Raw genomic sequence first — 18,595 nt, 5'->3', positions numbered from 1 at the left:
GAGAATCAAACACACTGTCATTTCAAAGCTTAATTCACCTCTGTATTACTCCAGTTTTATCTTGAAACAAGTGAAAACAAGCTGTCCTTGATTATTTGCTGCAACTAGAGTCTGGTTTGTTTCTTTTTTCCCCTCTTCTCCCTCAGCCTTGGGAAATTCCATTGAAAAAGACTTAAAAAAAATAATCCATGATTACCTGATACTGCCACAGAAGGAACACTTGGCTCTCCATAGCCAAATTCGTTGACAGCCACCACCCGAAATTCGTAGGTGACACCTTGTCTGAGTTTGTCCAGGCCCACTGTGTAGGAGGTGGCGCTGCGAGGGATGTCCTTCACAAACATATCCCAGAGTCCTTCATCTAGGAGAGCAGCAAGGAGAGAAATGGCATCAGCTGTGTGCCCTGGCACTTCCACCTGCTCAGAGAGAGGTTGTCATAAACTGTGTGCTGGAGCCACAGGCAGAGACACACTCACCTGGAGGCTGCCCTGTGGTAAACAAATGTCAGAATGCCCTGCAAGCCCCATCTGTGAATGCATTTATTCAGGATGGGATCTCTTCATAGCCCAGATGGAAGAGGTGTCTAAAATCAGCAGCAGCACCCACACAGACCTGAGCTGGCTGGAGCAGCTGCCACTCCCTCCTGAGTGGGTAAGGTCACCCATCAGCACATCTGTCATTTGACAGATCAGGTAAACCCAAGGCAACATTAATGAGTCCTAATCACAAAGGATTTTGTTTGCAAAATTTGCTTTGTTGTTGAAGCACTCAAGTGAGGCTTGGACTAATGTAAGTCCTGGGAGGCACTGTGGCCTTGTGTGAACTGGTGCCAGGGGACTGGTGTCACTGGAGTGCTGCTTGTTCCATGACAGCAACAGTGTTGTGCCCTTTGCATGGCAAAGAGCTGGCACTGCACTCTGTGCTCTGCAGTTTTAAACAGAAATGAGTTTTGTTTATTTATATAAAGCTGCTGAAGTTGTTAGAAGCACAATGCCATTCTGATGGGAGGGTTTCAGTAGGGTAATTTTGGCTCTCCACAGCCATAATGACATTAATCCTGTTTCACATCTGACCAGGCACCATTCCCAACCCTATCCACACCTGTAACCTCACATTTACTTGACTGCAGCGAAATGAACTTTGAACGAGATGGATGTTGGTTCCAGGAGGAACAAAACCAACTATAATTAAAAATACCACTCAAAATTTTTGAGGACAGGAATCAAGCATTAATTTGACTGATTAGCTTCCTGGTAAAAATTGGTGCTTAGCATTTCTGCTGAGAAAATGGAGTCTCTGTCTACACATGGGGCCAAACCCTCAGCTCACCTACCCAGCGTAGCTCCCATAGACCTGACCTCACAAGTGTCCAATGGGCTTTATTTTCAGCTATCAGAGCAGCTCCAAGAGTATGTACTTTTCTCTCCATGTCCCACAGCAGTGGGAACAGGATGATAACCTCTCCACAGACACGACTTCAGTGGGAGCTGCCGGCTTTGAACGACAGTCGTCTGCACCATGCGACTCCAGAGGCAGCAGGACTTCTGTAGCTCGAGGTGTTATCAAGGTAACAATAAAGCAGGAGCCAGCAGTGTCACCCTCAGTGACTCGTTCTGCTGCTGCAGTGTGAGGCAGGAATCTGTTCTCATTTGCTTTGCCTTTACCTGAGTGTAACCTAATTGGAGTCACTGCAGCGATTCCAGAACTGTGCTGGTGTAGCAGAGCAAGATCTGGCCCTCAGCCTACTCCTGTGCCACAGGGAACAGCAGCAAAGATGGATTGATTAACACTGCAGGTGCATTTCCATGTGAATGTTTTAGCTTTGGCACCAGTAAATACTGGCTCAGTGATCTGCACCACGCTGCACGTCTGGTGACACACACAATGAGTAACAGCCCCCAAACCACAGCTTTTCTGGTCAGGAGGATTGGCAGTCTCAGCGGATGCAAAAAGCAGGCTGGAATGTTATTGTTCCAGCTGCATTTGAGAAACACCAAAGAACAATAAAAATAGGTAATTTTCCTGCCATGCTTAAAACTTGGACCAATACATTATTCACCAGCATGATCAGACCATAATGAAGTTATCATAATGTACCATTGTTATGTATTAGCTGGGTATTACAATGGCTATAAAACAAGAGATAAAATATTGACTTCCCTTTTACAGGGCAATAGAAGCCGAGATTATTTCTACCACATAAAGTAACAATGTAATAAAAAGGGAGTTTGGGATTTAGTTTCTCTGAAGAGGGTGGAGTGAGGGATGCATTTTCAAAGTTGGATTGTTGCAGCCACTGATACTCAGAAGATGCATCTCACTACTATAAAATATTGCCATATTTGCTAGAATTGCCTAAGCTTTCATAAACACATTTGTAAACAGCAATAAGAGAATTTGAGCCCATTGTGAATTGTCTGAAAAGTAATTTGTTTGCATTCAAAGCCACTTAAACAGGGGAAGAAAAAGCAACAATAAAAGTGAATGTTCAGCACTCATTACAACAAACATGACTGTTCAGACACACACTTTCTCACTCATTTTCTCAAACCTATCAGGGTGCACACTGCAGAAAACCCAACAGACCAAGAAGTGTAAATTTAACTGCTCTGTGAAGCTTGCAGTAAGTTGGGAAAACCACCCCTGAGAGGTCAACATTGCATTTCCTCCTCTCTGTCCCCTTGGCTATGGTGGTGATGCTGTGGGGCAGCAAAGGATCCTTCTTCAGTGGTATTTCTGTCTCACAGGGACTCAGAGATGCTCTGGCTGGTGGCCACGTCGTCACTGGCCCAGGTCCCTTTCATTCACTCTAAGAATCTTTATCAAAACTTGTTTTTTTTCCCTAGGGTAAGACTATCAGTGCTGAGTTAATGGTTTGACTCGATGATCTTGGAGGTCTTTTTCAGCCTTAATGATTCTAAAATGGGACCCAGCTCATTGTCCCTGGGGTCCCAGAGGTGCTGATGCAGATACAGTGGGCAGATGTCCTAAATCTTCCCCACTGCTGACCCCTGTGCACAGCACTGTGGCTTCCCAAGCCCTGGCCAACCAGATTTTTAGTTCCAGAGCCTCAATTAATTTACCTGATATGCACCTGAAACATCCAGACCCCTTTTGTAGACAATGATCACAATCAGATATATCCAAACTAAATAATCACTTTATTCCAGCAGTGAACTTTGAGATTAAATATTGAACTCACACTTGTGACTTCCTTCACTGCACCTCTCCCCCCATCCTCAAAACCAGATGTGCTCTAAATGTTAGAAGTTCAGCTGAAAGAGAATTCATTAGAAGGTCACCTGTGACAGCAAAGACTGGCCTTTAAGTTCAGTAGAAAATCATTAGTGTACCATACAAAGCATTTTCTGCTCAGTTTAGGGAGGAAAGATGCACATGCTGTGGCTGGGACATCAGCTGGGTATTAACTCTTAGAAACCTCTGGGAAGAGCAAAGTTTGCAGCACTCTGCAGGGCTCAGGTGCAGGGCTCAGAGGGACATCCCGAGGGAGGCTGCCCTTGCTTTCTCTTTTCAGTCACATCAGTCCCCATCTTCATTCCCTGCTGCCTTTCTCTGGCCACTCAGCCTCTTAAACATGTGATGGAGAAGCGAGCGCTCCTCAAAAATGAAATATTTTTCTTTGCTCTTTGTTTCTGCCCAGTTTTCCCCAGCCCTGCCCCACCCCAGCTCCTGCTGATGGGAGATTTGCTCTTCACCTCCCAGCCTCGATGCCTCTGTCCCATCTGAGCTTGATGTTCAGAGAGGATCTGAGTGTCAGGGGAAGGTGAAGCCACCTCTGCCCTAACGCTGTGTCCAGCCCGTGTTGGAGAGGAGCTGCTCTGCCGGCCGTAGCCCTGTGGCCAGCCCGGCGTCACAGGCCATTAATCAGGGTCTCCACGCTAAATAAAGCTGTCACTCAGCCAGGGAGGCTCCCAGCTCCACTAAACCCAACCACTGACAACCCAGGACATGGAGAGCTGTCAGTTATTTGGGTTTTAAACACCAGCAGTCCCCTCTCAGAGCAGGAGAGCTGGGCCATAAAGCTCCCTCCTAATTACACATTAGAAGGTTTATGAGGGGAGAAGCTGCTGAGAGTTAAGGCCCGGCTGAATGCCACTGGTGTTCCTCCTACAGAGGACACGATTAAAACGTGGCTCTGTTTGTCAGAGGCAAAGGGCTGGATTATCATGCAAAGCAGTGGAAGGACAAGAATGGGAAGTGAAGGCTGACAAACTGTCAGCCCCGGTGTGTCGCTCGCCAGCAGAAGCGAAAAAGGCCCCATGGCAGATGCCGGGGATGCAGCTGCACCCTTCACTTTGAATTTACTGACTTCTGCTGGTTCGTGTCCATGTTTGACACTGTGCTCCCTCATTTGGTTAAAAATAAATAGAAAAGGAAGAAAACAGAAAAACACTACTCAAGACACCAGAAAAGAAACTAAAGTGAGAGCTGCCCTCAGGGCGTGGGAAGCAAACCCAGCATTTATGAGGTAGACAATTCCCACTCCAAGTAGACGGGTTCTTTCCCAAAATGTCTGTTGTCTTCATGGAACTCATCATCTTGAAAGCTGGAGAGAGACTTTTTACAAGGGCATGGAGTGACAGGACAAGGAGGAATTGCTTCAAACTGCTGGAGGGCAGGGATAGATGGGATATCAGGGAGAAATTCCTCCCTGTGAGGGTGTTGAGGCCCTGGCACGGGGTGCCCAGAGAAGCTGTGGCTGCCCCATTCCCTGAAAGTGTCCAGGGCCAGGCTGGACAGGGTTTGGAGCCACCAGGTCTAATACAAAGTGTCCCTGCCTATGGCAGGGGGATGGAACTGGCTGACCTTTAAGGTACCTTCCAATCCAGACCATTCCATTAAGGTGCAATTCTCTTCCAGTTGCCTGACATCATCCCCTGCTTGGGAAAAGCACAAAAAGTCCAAAACTGTGGTGGGGAGAAGAAGCAGAAAAGGATATCTCCCTCTACTTGTCCTGGCTCAGGGAGGCTCTCTGAGGGACAGAAGCCAGGAAGATGTGTCACTTGTGGACGTGGTTTAGTGGTGGATGTGGCAGTGTTTGATTTATGGCTGGACTTGATGACTTTAAGTCTTTTCCAATTGAAATGATTCTGTGAGGCAGACTGACCCCACACAGCTGCTCTGCACAGGCAGATCCAGGGGTGGAGGTCTGCTGGGGCAGCTCCACATCCAGGTGCACTCCTGGCATGTGGATCCCCAGGCTGGTTCACAAACACCTCCCTTGCAGATGGAGGGCACCAGGAAGGCAGCTCTGGCTGAGACTGCTGGGAATCTACAGGACACATGCCCACCACTAAAGCACAGTGACAGGAACCTTTGGATGTGACCTGGAGCTGGGAAAAGAGGGGTGAAGCCAGCTGTTCCATTCCTCCCAGCAGCACTGGGAACCTTAACATCACTGTGCCATTTGTCTTCTGCTCTGTATGGAAAAGCTGAGGGCACAATCTATTCCCCATTCCTCAGCCAGCACAGCTGATGTCTGGGGAGCACTTACAGTGGCAGAGACAGAGCCTGCTTAATTGCATTTCTTGTAATGCACAAGGAGCTAAACTGGAATCCATTTCTCCAAGGACAGAGAAGTTGAAGGAAAAGAAAAACTCTTCTGTTTCTGTAATGTCTTCCTCTAGCACAGATCACTCTGGGAAAAATATTGGTTTGCCTGCTTCATCCCTGTGTGTGAATGTACTCAAAATGCAGAGGAGGTAGTGAGCCTGGTCACCTTCCATAAAGCCAGCAGAGAAACAGGGAAATCAAATGAGCAGTCTCAGCTGCCTGCTGCCACCATTGCTAAACCCAGCAGGGCAGCAGAGCCCTGGGAGACACAGCAGGGCTCCACAAAATTCGAAGGGAAGTGACAAAAGGGAGTAGGGCTTGCCATTTCTGACAGAAAGCCATCCTCCTACTCTGATGGAAGACTCTTGGCAGGGAGCTACGGCAGGGAAAATGAGATGATACAGCATTTAACGTTTGGGGTAATGAGGCCTATAATAGATGACACTTGAGATGTGAAACACTAAGGTAGTGGTATTGCATTTAAATATTGGCAACAAGCTAAAGCTTTTCATCTGTCTGCTCAACGCCCCTTTTTTGACCTCAGAAGGATAAATATCTTTTCCTTTTTTGATTTTATGTGAAGAGCACAAGTCAACTGCTCTTCTCTTGGAACAACTCCTTAAAAACAAAGGTTGCTCCAATCCACACTCTACTACCTGTATAAATCAACATGCAAAAGCAAATTCTTAGAATGATATTAAAACAGGAGCTGCTCCAAATGACCAGCCCTGAGAGGAGGAATTAGTTCCCTGCTTTTGTTAAGCTCGTAATTCAGATTTCAGACTCTTCCATGCAGAGATGAGGAAGAAAAGCAGCACAGAGAGGAAGCCAATGCTTGGGTGGAATAAGCAAATCTTCCAATTAGTCTGTCTCCTCTCCTGGATCACATTTCACGCTTCCTACAGCTGCAACCAGAACGAAGGATGAGAATCCAGCATACAAATGCCGAGTTCATTTGCTACAGCAGTATGAATAGGATTAAAATAATCTGAAGAGGAATTAAATGCCTCAACAGTCAGGTTGCAAGAGTGGGAGAATAAGAACTCTTGTGTGCGTTTCCAGGATCAGTGGAGAGGGGCCAGCAGAAGTGACCCTGGGTTAATGCAGCTCAGACCTGCCTTGGAGGGACTATTTTCTTCCTGCTCAAAAGGAGTGGGCCCCAAATCCTCCATCCTAAGCCATGAGCTGTGAAATGTTTGTTCAATTCCAATGGGGAGTCGAGTGGATGAGTTTCCAATGTCACCACTTGAATGAGCTGCATTGCCAAGCTTGCAGATGATGGCTGCAGGTTTCCCCCTAAAATACTCTGACTCACAAAAAAAAAACCTTTCTGGGGGAAATGTAAGCTGGTAAGTGATTTTAAATGAACAGATGAAATTTGGTTTAACTTGCTACCTAACAATGCTGTTCAAAATAAGAAAATAGTTTCTGCCTCAGAAGAAATAAGGACAGAACTCAAAAAAGCTGATGTAGGTGAAATAGAAGCACAGCAGTGTCATGACTCTAATTAAAAACAAATTTCATCACTCTGGGAAACCCCAATGCTTTGTGAAGGTTTGTATTTCCCTCGCTTTTATTTTGAAAACAATTGTCAAATTAAATGACAGAAATAAAAATATTTTTAGGATCAGAGCAGAGCCTCACTACAGATCAAATTCTATCAGATGCAGGTATGGAAATCTGCATCTTCAGAGATGACCTCAATAATTTTCTTACTGGTCTGGTTAAATGTATTTAAAATCATTGGTTTTAAATGGAACCTTACATTCAAGACACTAACAAACAACAGGATCCTCCACCTAATCAAACAGATATAAATTAATTTAATCCATATATAATCAAGCAGTGTGCAAGCACCTAGAAGTGAAAAGGAAAGAACCAGCAGCCAAGATGGTTATGTCAAGTATATATCATATCTAATTTCCTTCTGTGCCAGAGTAGCAGACCTTGTCAATAGAGGAGAAAGAGCAGACATCATCTATCCTGACTTCAGCAAAGCTTTTGACTTGGTGACATTCACACACAGCCCACGTGGAACAAGGAGCTGGTGGATGTATCACCAGCTGGAAAACTGATCCTGAACAGAGTGGTTATCAACATCCCCTGTCAGAGTGGAGGGAAGTTATCAAGGGAGATTACACAGAGGCCTGGCAGCACTCACTGGCTTTCCTTAATGACTCAGTTCCCAGGAAATCTGTGCTCTTTGAATTTGCAAGGGCTACCAAGCTGCAATCAGGCTGGAGCACATAAATTACCTTGTCCATGTCGGGGAACATTCTGGGAAAAAAGCAGAGAGCAGCTTCACTAAGATGCAAATCCCAGGAGCAAAGGAGCTCTGGGAAAGCACCAATAAAAACTGTGGTGATGGGGAATTCCTTCCCCCTGCCTCAACGTCCTCCTTGCAGAACAAATGGGGGAAGAAATGTGTATGTGCTGCTGAAGCCCTGGCCCTATTATTAACATTAAAACAGTAATTAGCTGCTGTGCTCTGCTGCAGAAGGAGACAGATTTCTATCTGTGGTCCTCAAAATACAGCTCACAAATACTTATTAGTCCTTGCTCACGAAAGATGCTGTAAGCATTTAAATGAGTTTTAATTATTAACTCTATTAGTTCATCTGTTGGATGATTTTCCAGTGATGTAGCACAGTGAAAGTCAGAGTAGTCGGGGTAATTTTCTGTGACTACTCCTAAAGAGGAGAAAATATGCTAAACACATAATAAACCACTAACATCTTAATACTGGCTGGAAACACATTCTCTCACAAAATCCCATTACCTTACTGGGATGACAAACAGCCTCTCCAGTTCAGCAGGGACTGAAGGAAGGGAAATGATGACATCAAACTCCCTGTATTTCCCAGGGCTTACCTGAGGGTCGTGCCTCTATAATGTAGCCAGTTGTGGGCTTTTCTCCTGAATCTCCCTCAGTCCATTGCAGCGTCAGCCCAGAAGCAGATTTTGTCACCAGGATTTCCTGAGGGGAGCCAGGAGACCCTGAAGGAGGAAAAGAGAATAGAAAATGAGGGTGCAGCATGAATTGCTTCTGCTGAGAGAGGGGAAAGATTATCTTGCAGTGTTGGTCAACAAATATGCAGCATAAACCAGCTCTATGGGCTACTGACCTGATTTCTTCACTAGCTCCAGTACCAGCAGTTACATGTCAATGGGGTTTACAGGTAATAGGATCATGGAATATCCTGAGTTGGAAGGGACCCAACTAGGATTATCGAAGTCCAACTCTACAGGTGATAGCCCCAAGAATAAAGTAACTGTGTTAAGAAAGCAAGAGGAAAAAGGACTTTCATTTTACCCACTGTCACTGCTATTTCTCATTTCAGAGGTGAAACCAGCCCATGAGGTTCATGGAGAGATTCATGGGACAGGCACTGCCCATTGGCTTGGGAAGATACAATGGTCACTTTAGAAAGGATTCCTGACCTACACTTGGTCTGTGCTGGGAGAGTTAGGCTGTTGAAGTGGGAAACAAACAAAAATCAGAGCTGCATCGATGCTCTGTGACTTACCTGACAGGTTGGTATCATTGGAGGGCATTTACCTTGTTGGATTATCTGTTTACCAAAGTCACTGATCAAATGGGAAAACCAGCTCTTTTGGGTACAGGCCCTGAACCAAGTGGGGAACGCTGCCCTGCAGCTGCTCTTGACACAGCAGGAAATCCACAGATCTCTCCTGCTGCATAAACCAACGTGTCAAGAGAGAACAATTGTAAATTCTTTTTGGTTTTGCATCCAGGAACCTCTGCTGGCTTCAGCAGCTACTCCAGTTCAGCCTCCCACTGCAGAGCAGTACAGTCAGAATTATGCACTGCTCTGTCAGGCTGCAGCTCGGAAAATCCCTGGCTGGCCTGTTTGCATTATGATTTATTCACAGTATTTTGTTTATTCACATTAGACTTCTAGGTTTCAGGAAGAAAAAGGAAACATGTTCTTCGAGGCAGTTGTGAAACACACTGAATCACATCCCATGACTCAGCTTCTCCTTGGAGCTGGGAACTCACGTGAAGCCCTGAGTGCAGCATTCCCTGCTGGTGGCCTGTGTTTGTAGAAGTGATCTGTGACTTGTGATTTGTTTTCACAGACCCCCTCACCTTCTGCTGGCCCAGCTGTGATGTTGGCTTGCAGCTCAGGTCCATAGGCGATGGTTCGGGCTTGCACTCGGAATAAATAGGTCATGCCCTTGGTGAGATCCCGGACCTTCAGCCAGCGCTGCCAGTTCCCCTTAATGTCCACAGTCACCACCTTGCTCACCCCTGGAACAGCCACACAGAGAAAAAAAATAAGAGGGAATTTCAATGCAAAAACAGAAATCAAGTGGAGCTTATTACATCTAGATGGTAAGTAAAATCATCTAACAGTTTGCTAAGAAAGTATTTCTTACAATTAGCAGGAGTTTAAGTAGTGATAATAGGCAATTTTCAGCACTGATAAGTATAATTAGAGTTTAAGCTTGATAAGTGGGTACTGACAAGGAAAAAACCTTACAACACAACTGGGAAATTACCAAGAGACTACATGTAACTTCACTAATTATTCTGGGAAGAAAGGAGGAGGTAAACGAAGAGGAGTGCACATTCCAGATTGCTTCCCAAGCAAGCATTTCTCCATTGCTGCTTCCCCAAATAACCTGCAACATGGTCTGGAGGAGGAAAAAGGGCCAGGTTTGTCCCATTCAGCTCATCCTGCCACATCCACCATCCCACGTGGATGCAGAGTGAAGGATGAACCTTGGGGGTACAAACGCCACGACAACTGGGGATGCAACCAAAGCATTGGGAGCTTAAACAAGGCTGGAGCTGTGACTTGTGTCTCACTCTTCTCACTCTCTCAGAATTTTTCTTACAGGGATCAATTAAAATCAGAGTTGTTCCCTTCATCAAAGTTCATAGCTAGTTTTGCCTTTAGGTTCTCAGTGCTGGATAAAGGACCGAGAGTGGTCTGAAAACAAAAAATCTGGCTTTCACTGAAATTTTCTAGAAATAAGTCAAAAGAAAGAATTTGATTTATAAAAGATTTTACAGAATAGAAAGTTCAAATTTAGAGTGTATTTCTGGTGGTTTTTTGGGTCTGTATATGTACATGACACATTTCAAACCAAGAAGGTAGGAAGCAGAAGGGTTTTCCCACTAGAAATGGCTGCCTGCTACTTTATCTTTCCAAAAATTTCCAAAAAAATGCAGAGGGAAGATATTTTCAATCCAGATGCTTATTTTATGCAAATCAAGATGATGCTTTCAGTTTTAATCACTTATATAAAAAGTAATGTCCAAGTGATTTCTGTTCAAAGTCTTCTTCCAGATACGATTTATAACTCAGGGAATCTTTTCCTTGGCTAACGAGGATGCAGTAAAAGTGCTCCCTCCTTCCACAGGTGAACTATTTCATTTCTCTGAGACAAATCAGGAGGTATTTGTCATTTTCAAGTTATGTTCCAGAAAGAAAAAGGGAAAAAAAAACCTGTTGAAAAAGGCTCTGGGGCAATTTTGTTGTCTATTATTGTGTAAAACTTAACAGTGTAAAGCTTAAACAATAAAAGGTCAAGCAGGGATAAGACTGTGCTAAAGAACAGAGCACTGCTGGAAAGCTTGGAAAAATGGGCAGGGAAGTGGTGGCTGATGAGTGGGAAGGCAGAAGGTGCCACCACAGGAGGATGCTCAGCCAAAAATCAAGGATGGGTGGAAAGTCAAAATATGAAAGAGAAAAGCTCCAAAAGAGGGTCCAGTCCATCCAGGTTGCTGCACTGCAGTGCTCACATGGAGGAATGTGGGACATTTACTTAAGAGCTGGACTTGATAATCCACGTGGGTCCCTCCCAACTTGGAATATTTGTGAGTCTGTGAAAATGATGGCATCAGGGAAGGGATTCTTTTCCATGGCAGGAGAATAAAAATCTTTGCTGGAAGAAAAATGTTGGCACAAGAGCAAATGGTAGGTAAAGACTGGAAAATAAATTTAGGCAAATATTTTGTATCTGAGGAAGAACCCTCCATAACCTCCCTGCTCACATCAGAAATCTTCCAGAGGGGAAGGAGAGACAAGCTGGAGTCAGAGGTAACACAGGCAGAGGTGGGGAAGAGAAGAAAGGACAACAAAGGTTCTGAAGGATGTTAAGTCACATACATGCATAGAAAACATGATTTGACATTTCCATATTTTCAGGGGAAGAAAGTATTCTATAACATTGTGTAGGAATGAAGAAAAGGGAGGAAATGCCCAACCAGCCTGAACCTCCTGCATACCCTGTGCACATTTCTTGGCCAGAATTAGAAATGCTTCCTGTATTAGCTCTTTGTGCTCAGACCTGCCAGCCATAAAGGCTGACAGTGCTTTTATTCTGGTGTTTTTAATCCTGAGTTTAACTTTGTGCACGAGACATGGAATATCCAGACAATATAGATCATTATTCCTTACAGGAGAAGCAAATACAAGTGATTGATACCCTTATTTCTTTGGAAAAGAGTTTAAAATGGATTGGCAATGGCTGAAATTACTCTCCCTGCTGTCACGCTGCCAAAGCTGGACATCCTATTGAACTATTGGCAATCTACCAGGAATTTAAAAATATTAATAAGGCCATCCACAAACTATGTCATCTTTTCTAATTCACCTTTGGAATGAATTTACATTTGTTTTCAGAGAAACTGCCAAATCCTTCTCTGTTGCTGTTCTGGCAAATTAATGGAACGTTTGTGGCCAGGACATTGTTGTGGTTTAAGTGAACTCTAGTGCTGGGTTAAAAATGCTGCCTGAAGACTCCGTGTGAAGAGACACAAGCACGTCTCTGCCCTGTTATCCTCCCTCACAGCAGAGGTGCTGCCAGTGATGACCAGCACATTTGATGCCTGGGCAATCTCTGTGATAACAGAAGTGACACACGATGTGATAAGCAACACAAATGTGCCTGACAACTATTCTGGGATGGAGCCTACTCAGCAGTTTCAAAGGCAACACGTGGAGACAATCAGGCACTCCCAGGCTGAGCTTCCTCTTCGCCCAGACCAGGTAATGACGGCTGTAAAATGACTTTTCAAATCACACAGGCTATAGTTTGTGCAAGAAAATGACAGAAGACAAGACAAAAGCTATATTCCACAGTATTATGGCTCGCTGAAGCGTTTTGGCAAAAGTGGAATTGTTTTATTTACCCTTTGCCACCTGGCTTCTCTCGGAAAACGGCACGGAGCAAGGAGGAAATCAGGCAGAGATGAAAGGTCCTACAGTACTATTATGTCATTTCTCCATGAATATGTATGATCAGAGGTCTTTCTTACCCTGGACAGGAGCCAGAGGCTCGTAGACGACTCGATAACCCTGCAGGACTCCATTTGCTGCTGCTGGCTCGCCCCAAGACACGTTGAGGGTAGTGCAGGTGATTTCAGAGAAGGCCAGGAAGCTGGGAGCACTGGGTGCTGAAAGGATTGCACACAGATTGAATTGCAGCAGCAGCAGTCAATCTGATATACATATATATTATATAAAACATTGCTTTATTTGCCCAGCCTAAATCTAAAGGAAACAAGCTGAGAATTGGATTTGTCAGTTGTATCCAAATGTTCCATAATCAGTCAGAAATGTAGCCTGTCCTAAAAATACAGCCAGTCAGCTGCAAAACTGAACCTCCACAGCAAACAAGGAGACAGGGTATGGAAGGGAAGGGCCCTCAGAAGGGAGCCACCTCCTTTTCACAGCCAGCACCAAGGGCATTGCCTTCACCCTGTGCCAGAGCATTCCCAGCCCATCCAGCACAGGGACTGCTCAGCCAGTCTGGGAGGCTGCTGATCCAGCTTTAAAAAAAAAAAATAGGGAGGAATTTTAAAAAGCATGCTTATACTCTCACAGGAACATCAGGGCAACTTCCAGGCACAGGAGATGAGTTCCTTCTGATCTCCAGGTGTGGCAGCAGAAACCAGAAACAGAGCCACAGACTGTTTCCTTCTGGACCAGCTTTGTTTAGGGGCTGGTCCTTCTGCCACTCCATTCTCATTTCAGCTGTTATCATTCCCTTTCCTCACACTCCACTGATCTGACGCTTTTTTCCCTGCTTTCAAGACCCCTACAACGTAAATCCAATCAGCTGTGCCCTCCTGCACGCCCCCATTTCCCCTGGTGTGTGCCCAGGTGAGCAGGACAAGGTCCCATACCCGCCTGGTGTGTCCTGCCCGGGGCAGGGCTGCTCCGGGGGCCATCCCCGGCCGCGTTGAAGGCGGAGATGCAGACCAGGTACCGCGTGTGGCTCGTCAGGTTCTTGAGCCGCACGCTCGTCTCCGGGAGGAACAGGACCTTCACCTTCTCCGTGTCGTTCAGAGAGTCGCTCTCCCAGTAATAAATCTGTTGGGACAGCGAGACGGATCCCAGCATTATAAAGGTTGGAAAAGGCCTCTAAGATCATGAGTCCAACCATCAGCCTCCAGATTTGCCACTAAACCATGCTCCAAAGACCCACATCCACTCGCCTTCGGAACACTTCAAGGCTTGGTGATTCCACCACCTCCCTGGGCACCACCATGCTTGACCACGCTTTCTTTTGGAGAAATTTTCCCAAATATCTGATTGGAGCCTCCTCTGGCACAACTGGAGGGAATTCTCTCATCCTGTCATGTGTTTTAATATATCCTAGACCTAGAAAATACTTGACTATTGCAGCTACGAAACAACCATAAAGGCAGTGTAATCTTGCCCTGGACTCCTCTGATAGTTGGGATACTCTGGTCTATCAGCACATGCCAAATCTTTTCCTTAGCAAATTCCCCTGAGTCCAATGAGACCATGTAGCTGAGTACATCACCCAGAAACAGAGTAAAGGCTGAAGAATATGGCTTAATGACAGCAGGTATGAGCTGCCAGGCTTCAGTGAGGACAGGTCAGTTTAAACACTCCCTGCAATGCAAGCTGCCTGTCAGCAATTGGCATCCTGATGGTCCACAACTCCCCTCTGCACACTCACAGCAGTCACACCACTGGTGTTCACAGCACAGCCCAGCCAGGTAAATGCCCTCATGGAGAGGGTAACAAACATTCTCCCTAAAGTTCCATGAGGTGCTTTTACCCCTTCTTCCATTACATAATTTTTACCCTGATGCCATAAAATTAGGCTTCAGAGAAGTTGTTTCCAAGTGGAAAATTGGTGCCAGCCCTACTTATTGGACAGGCCTGGCAGTGAGAGCATTACAACAGGCCAAAGCAAGCCAGAGAGCTGAGAGAACAAGCCAAGGCAAGACTCCACCTTGGCTCTCCAAGCCAAGCTGCTGAAGCCATCTATAAACGTACAAAAAGGAAAGGACAGGGATTGATATATAAGGATGCTTGCTGCTGCCAAGAAGGGATGCCAGATTATTCACATTGGCTTGGCTTTCCTTCACTTATGGATCTAAATTCATGGAGAGAGGCAGAGCCAGACACTGAACCCAAGCCAAGCTCCAGTGTTTGTAGACTTGCCCATTCCCACTCTCTGAGGGTCCATTCTCATGCTGGAGAAGCTGAGCAGCGTGTCTCTGCAACGTGCTCATCTCCTGCAAACCAAATGCAATTAATACTCTGATTTAATTTTGTTAGAGTTAAGGAAATAAAACAATGCTTCCAAAATCTGACCTGGCTCAGGCTTCCAGGTGGGAGAAAATTCTGCTCTTCCTAAAGGCTTGTAGCATTTGATGGAGGGAAAGCTCAGTTAATTTTCTTAAAGACATTTCTTGCCCCCAGCTCTTGTGTATCTGTGCTGCTTTTTGGAGTAGATATGTTGCCTGCATAAGTGCAGCTGCCTCCTTATCTGCATTCCCTGTTTCCCCATGCTCTCCTTCTCCATAAATAACGACACACTCTCCCTTTTCTCTCCTCCCCCCTCCCAATCTCATTCTCTTTCTTTTGGTTTTGGGACTTGCTGCCGTTCCCTACTGCAGCCTGAGCACTGTTCTAATTTGCCTTATGCGGCAAGGGCGACTGCACTTTGTAGAGCTCTCTCACAAGTAAATAGCAATGCCAAGCAAGATAAATGAAAGCAGTAGAAACGGGAGGATTGCCTTGTAGCCTTGGATGTTCCCGTTCTGGCTGTCGGCAGGAGGGGGGTCCCAGGTGAGCTCCAGCTGGCTCGCGGAAAGGGAGTGGACTTGGATGTTCTGTGGGGCCAGTGCCGGTGCTAGGGAGGAAGGAGGACAGAAGAATTAACAGTGACAAGCAGAATTAGCTCATATCCAGGTTTTTCATTTGCAGAAAGACCCAGGACAGACTCTGTTTATGCCACAAGTCAGCAGTGAGCCAGCCCCAGGGTATCTGCGTCATCGGGATGTCTCGGCGCAAGAGGAGTGAGGAGCAGCTGAGCCTCGGGACGTGGCTGTGCTCTGCTCCACGCAGGCTGGCTTAGACACTGAATCAACTCAATCCTGCCAGCAGCTTTGGAAAAGAAAGGAAAATTTTGCCTTGGTTCCCAGGTAGTTTGGGGCTCACCTTTAGCAGCAGCTGGTGCTCCTGATCAGCTGTTCCTGGTGAGCAAGGCAGCCCCTGCCACCATCAGCTAAAATGCCACTCAGCAGCAAGACTTTGGGCCAAAATACTGCCTGAAATTACCTCCAAACCCAGTCAGCTGCTAATCAATTCACTAACATTTTATGTATGACAGAATGACTTTTAGTTTCCTACTATGACTTTTTGTTAGCTCCACTTTGATTACACCTTCTCATGCACACACCGACCCTCTTTGGCTCCTGATGGCATTTCTTGTTTGCATTGTGCTCTGCTAGAAAACCAACTTTTGAGTGCACCTGGGTCACTCCATCCCTTCCCTTTGTCAGGATCCAACCTGGTTCAGGTGGGTTTTCCTCCCCAGCAGCTACTGAGGACGCTCTGTTCTCCCGACCTGCTGTCTGAGCCCCCGGCAAGTTTTAACAAAGCAGCTCCTCCTGTTCTGCTCACAGAGAAGGTGCCGAAGCGTGTCCTGCTCAAACTCCAGAAGTGGGGAGAGAAAGGCAGGGCAAAGGCTACACTCCTCCTTTCTCTGTCTTCACAGTGCCATAGCCTTCTGCCAGACCCCCTGAGAAAGTTGTCTCTGTTCCCTCTGTCCCTTTCTGGGCCATAAATAGAAGTGATAAAATATTCACCGCTTGCACTGGATAGCCCTGGTTAGCTGCTCCTCTGGAGACTTCTTTCTTAAGAGAGAATGACCTTCATAAGCCACACTTTTCTACCAATACTCCCTCCCCCCAGAGTTATAAAATAAAAAAGTAATTAACACCCACTCAGCCTGACACCAACTATTTATTTTGTTCTAACTGTGTGGTTTCCATATTATCACTGCCCACCCTGCCGTTAATGGAAATGTTAATAACCAGCGCCAGGTTGTTGTGACAGATGCTTGGGCTCATTATCAGAAATTCTTATTTACCGCTCCATTAAACGACAGAATCGCACAAAAAAACAATTCAATCAAAACTAACTGGAGGAATTTTAACAGCCACATTAATAATCCAAAACATAAATAAAGTTAATGTCTTTTGCATGTTTGCCATCGGCAACTCTATTGCAAAATTATTGCCATACAATTAAAACGTGAAAGGTAAAATTGAAAATAGCCTTTGTCCCAGGGCTCAGTTAAAACTGTTTATTTATTGTGGGTTTTTTTTTTGTTTCCTTTTTGGCTGGATGGCGAATACATGAGGTGACAGTGACCATCAGTAAACCCCAGCTTGGTCACAAGGGTGCACTTGTCTAATTATTGCCCTGCCTTCTGTGCTCGCTGCTTGGCTGCTTGCCCTCAGTGCAAGGGAGCGCTGTTAGGGACCAAAAACCTCAAGATTTGCAGAATTTCACAGCACAAACCATAACATGAGGCCAAACTGATCACAGACAGCACAGCTGAAAACACATCCTGGAGATCTGCCAGGATGACACGCTCAGGGGAACAGGAACATGTACAATACAGAGGAAAAAGGGTCCCTTTAGCAGTGTATTTCCTTTCTAGGGAGTGACACCACTGTCAGTCCTGAGCTGACAGCTTCACAGCGCTCTCAACACCCAGCTCCTACAAGAGCAGCACCTACAAGAGCATTTTTCTTTGGATGCCACGCGCCAGCCTGGAACAAACACTGCTTCTGAGATGTGACCATCAGAGGAGACGGCGTGTACAACCCACTGCCAGAAAAACACTGCTTTTCCTCAACCCCTTCATGCAGCACATGTAAGACACACAGTGGTTAAAAGCTGCCAGTGATAACTCTGCACCGACACACTCGCGACTGGAGCTGCACTTCTGCTGGCACAGTGGCGGAAAATTTGATGGGAGGAACGAAAAAAAAGAATGTGTGGAAAAAGACATTTCTCTTCACTACCCCAGAGCCTCCAGGAGATGCAAATTGTTTGGTTTTGTACCCTGTGAGTCTGTCCTTCTGTTCAACTTTCAAAGGCTGATGTGTCTCTCCTCCTCTAAGCACAGATTTCTTGTTGACAGCGAGGGACAGCAGAAGAGCGCTGCTGACGCTTGATGTGGCTCTGTGCCGACAGCACGTTCCATTAAGGGTGAAGTGAAATACTTCAAAAAGAAGGAAACACATCCCTGAAGATCCCACCTGTTTGCAACCCCAAATCATTCTGTGAATGTATGGATAGCCTGTGCAAATAAAAGCAAGTGCACTTTAAAGGTGAATTCAAAAGGCTTTTTACCTTCTAGGAATGCACTTCAAGATTACTGAGCTCGGAATTTTTCATGGCTGTTGAAATCTCAAATACATAAAAAGCAAGGTTAGAGCTGCATACCTCACACTGCTTTAGGTGTTAGTGACATTATCAACTATAGCAGGAGCGACACAGACCCCCGAGGGTCCAAACACAGCTCTTGGCAGGTGGAAAGCATTTCACTTTCCCTGAAAAAAAAATCTGTGTACTCATGAAGGCGAATTCTGTGCACGTATCCTGCCTTGGAATCTCATGCAGATATTTGTAAACATTTCTTTTCTTATCTGATTTCAATTTACCTTTGAGATTGTCTCCTTGAAACTCTCTCTTAGCAAGAACGTAAG

At 45.6% G+C, this 18,595-nt stretch overlaps 1 protein-coding gene across 2 annotated transcripts in view; it reads right to left on the bottom strand.

Annotated features, from left to right (window-relative positions):
* The window catches only part of SDK1 (sidekick cell adhesion molecule 1), a 380,447-nt gene that overhangs the window by 17,656 nt on the left and 344,196 nt on the right, over positions 1 to 18,595 (bottom strand). For both annotated transcript variants that reach the window (XM_015643063.3, XM_015643064.3), the window contains 6 exons: positions 15,608 to 15,723; positions 13,736 to 13,922; positions 12,866 to 13,003; positions 9,686 to 9,847; positions 8,446 to 8,571; positions 197 to 361 (listed from right to left, as the gene is read on the bottom strand). In XM_015643063.3, coding sequence (XP_015498549.1) covers positions 197 to 361; positions 8,446 to 8,571; positions 9,686 to 9,847; positions 12,866 to 13,003; positions 13,736 to 13,922; positions 15,608 to 15,723 — 894 coding nt within the window. The remainder of the gene's footprint in view (positions 1 to 196; positions 362 to 8,445; positions 8,572 to 9,685; positions 9,848 to 12,865; positions 13,004 to 13,735; positions 13,923 to 15,607; positions 15,724 to 18,595) is intronic.

This window comes from Parus major, chromosome 14 (genome assembly GCF_001522545.3).
Source record: "Parus major isolate Abel chromosome 14, Parus_major1.1, whole genome shotgun sequence".
NCBI lineage: Eukaryota > Metazoa > Chordata > Aves > Passeriformes > Paridae > Parus > Parus major.
The sequence above is the reverse complement of the archived record's forward strand: the minus strand, read 5'-3'. Positions and strand labels throughout refer to the sequence as shown.